The sequence below is a fragment of the Solanum tuberosum genome, unplaced genomic scaffold (assembly GCF_000226075.1).
Source record: "Solanum tuberosum cultivar DM 1-3 516 R44 unplaced genomic scaffold, SolTub_3.0 scf00082, whole genome shotgun sequence".
NCBI classification, from domain to species: Eukaryota; Viridiplantae; Streptophyta; class Magnoliopsida; order Solanales; family Solanaceae; genus Solanum; species Solanum tuberosum.
Genome location: NW_006239006.1, coordinates 905,939 through 912,081, shown reverse-complemented (window position 1 = coordinate 912,081; position 6,143 = coordinate 905,939). Strand labels below are relative to the sequence as shown.

General features: G+C 30.9%; 1 protein-coding gene across 1 annotated transcript; it reads right to left on the bottom strand.

The window, feature by feature from the left end:
• Positions 1–1,577: 1,577 nt before the first annotated feature.
• On the bottom strand, positions 1,578–5,546 carry LOC102580495 (putative clathrin assembly protein At5g57200). Its single transcript, XM_006346605.2, has 15 exons — positions 5,273–5,546; positions 5,123–5,192; positions 4,774–4,871; positions 4,489–4,627; positions 4,285–4,412; positions 4,122–4,214; positions 3,998–4,048; positions 3,430–3,495; positions 3,274–3,339; positions 3,092–3,172; positions 2,933–3,013; positions 2,522–2,692; positions 2,349–2,424; positions 2,150–2,271; positions 1,578–2,065 (listed from the first exon to the last, which is right to left on the bottom strand). Exons 1-15 carry the CDS (start codon positions 5,351–5,353, stop codon positions 1,667–1,669), a joined length of 1,722 nt encoding a protein of 573 aa, XP_006346667.1. The 5' UTR covers positions 5,354–5,546; the 3' UTR covers positions 1,578–1,666.
• Positions 5,547–6,143: the final 597 nt, after the last annotated feature.

Below are 6,143 nucleotides of genomic sequence, written 5' to 3'. Positions count from 1 at the left end.
AAAAACTAAAAAGAATAAACAGAAAAGAATGCATGACTATGTTAAAAATACAGATACACTATATTTCTTGAACTATATATTAAAGGATCTGTATATAAAAATAAAATATGAATTCTAATACAATAAAATTCAATGTAACATTTGCACGAATTTTACTTTACATTATTTTTTATTTTATTTTTACTTGTGCACTAACTTTTGTACCTCTATGTAATAGTTAAGTACATGGATTTTATAAACATTTGAGATTACATATAAAAATGAAAAAGTACAAACATGTTATTTTAAAAAGATAAATGATTACCAAACAACGAAAAAGACGTAACTATAAATCTTTATCAAAGACTTACTCTTTTGCAGGTCTAGTTGTGAAAAATATTCTGCGGGATTTAACATGCTTACCCTCAAAACAATTAGTTATAAATATAAATTGGGATTAACTTGATTATATTTATATCCTAAAGATAGAAGAAATGAAGAATATAAAAATATAGTAATCTATTACGAAGTTATGTTTAAAAACTCAAAAAGATGGAGATATGAAAAATAAAAACTCACTTACAACTTCATATTGGAGAATATTCATCTTGTAACTATAATAATTTACATACTTCTCAACAAAAAGAAGATGAATATGCATGAAATTTTAAAGAATACAAATAAATGAATCAGTAAGAATTCCTACAATTACAGGTTGGTAAATGAAAATTTGACAAATTATGTCGACTAACCTAATGTAGAATGCAAGATGATCACAAATTCAGATGAAAGAAGGAAATATAAATTTTGTTGTGTGAGTTTCTTTGATAGACTCTTCATTACCCCCACTTATCTTACAAATTAAAAATAAATGTTATTAGACTCTTCATTACCCACATTTAAGATCTTGCATTAAGTCTAGGTACATGAATATATGATTGCATTAAGATCTTGGTTGATGCATGAATTTAAATATAACTATTACTTAATATTTAATTAATTAAATAGATATTAATATTTATTCTATTTTAGGGGTAAGATAAGGGAAAAATGGTAATTCAACTTTGAGGTTGGGAGCTTCCCACTTATAATAATAATAATAATAATAATAAAAATAATAATAAATTTATTATGATTTGACAAATTTACCCCTCTTTATACTAATTTCTTCATAGTAATCTATATTATTAAAAAATTTAACTTAGTTCATAGATATTTTTAAAAAAATCAATATGAAGAAATGTGTATCTTTGTTTGATAAAATAAAAACACGTGTGTGTATATATATACACATATAGTATTAACTTATTTATGTTTATTTATTTTGAAAGTTCATATTTATTAAATAAGTCATGTTTTTAAATATATGGATTAATATGAAATAATTATACAAAGAAGGGTAAGTTTGTGAAGTCATAATTGATTTAGAATTATTTTAAATAGGTTTTAAAATGGTTAAAAAAAATCAAACTAATGGAGATAGACCAAGAGAGGTGAATGTTATTGAGCGAAACTTGAAGGGGGTTATCTTGTTAGCTTAATGAACACAAAACTAACTGTGAAAACCTGAGACACTATGTAGGAGATCATTCTATATATAATGATTAAAACAAAAGTTAAAGGATAATATGAACTTGTCTTATAGAATAATAATGAAAGAATACAAGGTTATGTTGTTGAAAGAAGTCTAAAGAAGTGAGTGGTTTCCCTTTGGTGGAATTGAGGTGCTTTGATAGGAGAAGGGATCTCCAAAAGGGTTTGCGGAGGCCATATATGGAATTTGTTGAGCTTGATACTGACTATGTGATACCATCATCATATTTTGCTGTGGGAATTGGTGGTGGTGGTGTTGCATGAGTAGTAGCTGTTGTTGCTGTTGCTGCTGAGACATTATTGCCATTTGTACATTTGTTGGAGGTGCTATGTTGTTTGACATGGCAAAGGGGTCGTGTTGATTGAATGGATTCTGGCCAGGGATTTCATACCCGCATCCTGCACTATAGCCAGCATTTTGTAGTTGTATTTGCCTCCTAGTTGCATCATCTTCATACAAGCTGTCAAGTAATAACTTGTCGAATCCCCCAGCCTGATTCATACAAGACCATAACTTTAAGAAATTGGAAAACAAAATACTATATGGTCTTCTAATCATGATGCATGCATTACATACCAATTTTTTATCTGGTGCGACTTGGCTGGTGTTGTTGCTCGATGCAGTAACAAGAGCCAGTTCCCATCCAGACGTGCTTCCAATTTCACTCAACTGAAAACTTGCTGATGGATTTTCTTTGCCTGCAAAGTTTTTTTAATACATCAAATAATATTCAATAGCTGAAGGGAAAAAATCAGCAGATGGAAAAGAAAGTTACCAGGTTGAATAATTGCAAGAGCCAACGCGTTGCTTTCCTCTAATTCTGCAATTTTTGGATCCACTTGATTCAAACCCTACACGAAATTCATGCATATATATATATATATATATATGAGAGAAGACATATATTTTAATGTAACATAAAACCTCAAATAAAGTGAGTGAGCTTACCAACAAATCAACAGGCTCTTCAGTTGGTGGAGTTTCTTCTAATTGAATTTCAGGCTGAGGTTCCTCTTGCGCTTCGACCTCTTCTTCTTTATCATTCTCAACTTGCTCTTCCATTTCTTCAAGGATTGGTTCTACAGGCTTTTCAGGTTCTTTCTTTGTTTCTCTATACTCCTATCAAATAACAATGACAAACATCTCTGATCCATTGAGCCCTAGGATTCATATTTACTTATTCCACCCTTAAAATTATAATGATTACAAGTAGATATTGACTGAAACATTTGACCAAGGTTCAAAGATAATAGAGAAAAAATTGTCAAGTCATACTAGTCTAAGCTTTTAATTTGAATAACTAGATTATTATGATTGTTTGTGTGATTGATTAAATAGGAAATTAAATGTGGTTCTCACCAGCCTCCTACTTGATATGGAACCTGTCTGAGGTGCTTCTTTTATGTATTCCTCCATCGTTGCTAGGAAGGAAGCAGGGGGCTGTAAAATTACAATTTTCATAAAAGATATTGGACATAATTGCCTTTCTTAAGTTTAAAACAAAATGAAGAGACGGACCTGTTTCAAAACAGGAAACTGAAATGTCCGAGCAAGATCCAACCCTCTGCAGAAGTCATAAAAATGAGCTAGACTTTCAGCCTACATTAAGGAAGGAAGGAAAGTAACTTTAGACTAGCCGATCACATACATTCATATACGATAATTTTATTAGTGATCATCAAAGAAATGAAATTATACACCTGTTTCCCAGCTCTTTTATATATGTTGAGAGCTTTGATAGCATCATGCTTGGACATTTCAAAGAACTGCATGCATAAAAACGACCAAATTATTGTTCCAATATATTAGATAACTTAATTACTGGCACAACTTTAAAGAGGCAAAAAAGAGGTTACAAAATCAACAAGGTTTATAATCCCATCATTGATTGCACAATAGATCTTGAAGCTCTCCTTCAAAACCTGCACCAAGTATAACTGGGGTTGTTATCTTGAAATTTATTGGAGAATTCAACTTTATGGATTAATTAATCAACCTTTGTGTTTGCAAGATGTAAGAAATTAAATCTCTAACTGTAAACATTTCCCATCTATTTTGTAGACTATTTCCTCTACACATTGTGAAGTTCATGCTGCTCACCAAGCCAATTTCTATATACATCAGAATCCAAACAAATTTATAAACATCAAAATATGATTGGTTGTTCAAAGAGCATGTTATGAGGAGCTGCAAGAACTTAAAATTCTCCCTTAGGGAAGCCATTAGCACGGAGAGATAAAAATGAGCGAAAAACAACCGTGATGCAGAGAGTATTTTTTGGTTACATAATATTTTTGTTTAGAAGATTTTAGTCTCTAAATGAGTAAGTCAAATATGTTTGTTTAGTTTAAAATATTATTATATCCCTAAATGAGTAAACCGAAACATGTGGAAACTTTCTGAATAAGATAGTATGTGTAATACCAGTGCTAAGGCATACTGAATAAGAAAGTTGTAGCAAGCTCCTCCTTCAGGCTGCAGAAAAACCCCACAAAAGATAAGAAACAATGTTCAATATCAAAATTTCACATGCAGTGAGAAAGTTCACCTGGCAACCAATCAAACGATACAGAAGTTGTTGTAATGCAGGAAGCTGATTTAATAATTCTTCACCATTTAAGAGCCTTGTTCTGCTATGCACCTGATGAAAACTCAAATCTACAATTATTTTCCTCATGAAACCAACAAATGATGAAGAAAAAGAGACCTACCTTGTTAATTCCAGGTGTAGTTTTAGTCAATCTCTCTCCATCGATATCATATTTCAAATTCCTAAAACACTCAAGTCTTTCCTCTAGAAAGAGTCCATAAGTCCGTACCCAAGCAGAGCAATCCCAAGCTGTCATAACCAATAATGCGTAAGATAATAACAATAATAATATGCTACAATGAAAAATTTATGTCGCTAAGCTTACCAAGTGGACTGGATTCATCCTTAAAGTTCGATATTTGAAAAATGTGTCCTCTATGAGAGAAGTGGAGCAACTCTTCTTTAAATGTAGGATCACCTTCTCTCAAAACTCTATGAATAACTATCAAAGACTTTAGTGCAACCTGAAATGTTTGATCAAGATGTGAAGTTGAATCCAAATAATAATAATATACACATACTCTTTACCATACAAATTCAATTGTTCAATAATTGTAGCTTCCAGCAATCAGAAAGCTACCAAATCAATCAATTAGTCGAGATGACTTACAATCCAGTTTCGTGTCTTTGCCAGCCGTCTAGAGAGTGCATGAATGCAGTAGGCAACATCTGCTCGTGGACGTGTAACCGATGTTGCAGCAAATATCACTAAGGAAAGGAACATCCATAAGAGATGAAGAGAAAAAGATTATGATTAATATTTTCGGTCCATTACAACAACTGAAGCCTCATTCAAAAAATTGCAATAAATATGTCCTATATATCTGAATTAAGAAATACACCATCATAAGTAAGAGAGAAAAAAAACTATAAAATGTGAGAAATACAAATTCAGGAAAAGATATGATGTATGTATATATATCTTAAACAACAGATAAAAAAAAAATCTACAAACTCACTTGCAACATGCCTTTCTTTTGGAGGACTTTCAACGTGATTTGTAGCTTTAACAATCGCGATATCCAAATCCTTAATCAAAAAAAGATAATACAATCCATCATGAAAGGGGAAATTTTAAAATTGTCAATCTGGAAAAAAAATACTATTACCTTAAATTCACTGTTGACCTTGGCTAGGCCAACTTTAGTTGAATCTTTAAGTGCCCCATAAGCTTTTCTAAAGCTCTCCATTCATTCAAAATTTAAAACCCCAGAAATGATTTAATTTTTTCCAAAAAAGAATCAAAAAATTTTTGTTATAGAGAAGAAGGTTGATAAATTCTTCCCTGAAAATCACATCCCTTTCTGCCTTCATTTACAAATACCCAATCATAAGCTCTATTTTTTTTTCAATAACAAAATAGCCAACCACCTCTCCTCTCTCTCTCACTATCTTTCCGTTGATTTTTTTATATGATTTCAACTACTTTAAAAATTAAAGCAGCAAAAAAGGGACAGTTGTGCAATGACGAAATTATTTATGGTCGTTTGGCAGTTGTGAGACGTTAGACTTGGTAAATGGCATTTGATACACACACCCCAGGTTTTGGGAAGTTAGCTTTTCTCTTTTTCCTAAATTTTGATGTCTCTATGTATTTATAAGTTGTCAAACAAAACGGAAAGACCTCCTTCACTTTGCAATACTCACCCCCGATTTATAGTATTATACTTATTTCTCTTATTTTAATTTTGTGATAACAATTTTCAAAAATTTATTCATTATTATATATTATGATTTGACTAATTTTCTCTTTCCTTTAATTTTTGGTCCTTTTTTAAGGAATAATTTCAAAGACCTCCTCTTAGGTTTAATTTCGTAATACTAACCTCCCTCGTGGTTATGATATTACGCTTACGGAGTTATTCTTTCTTTTTTATTGTAACAAATTTATTTTTATATTTATTGTAAATATTTAAAAAAATCAAATGTTGACAAATTTAACCTTTATGGTATTTTATTTGACAAATGTGCTTTAAGAAT

What these genes read in the sequence shown, in the direction of transcription:
- LOC102580495 (XM_006346605.2), bottom strand. Translation starts at nt 5,353, where the DNA reads ATGGAGAGCTTTAGAAAAGCTTATGGGGCACTTAAAGATTCAACTAAA. An exon ending in AGTTTCCTGTTTTGAAACAG is followed by an intron (nt 3,014 to 3,091) that starts GTCCGTCTCTTC and finishes GTAATTTTACAG; the next exon opens with CCCCCTGCTTCCTTCCTAGC. An exon ending in TCTTGCAATTATTCAACCTG is followed by an intron (nt 2,272 to 2,348) that starts GTAACTTTCTTT and finishes AAAACTTTGCAG; the next exon opens with GCAAAGAAAATCCATCAGCA.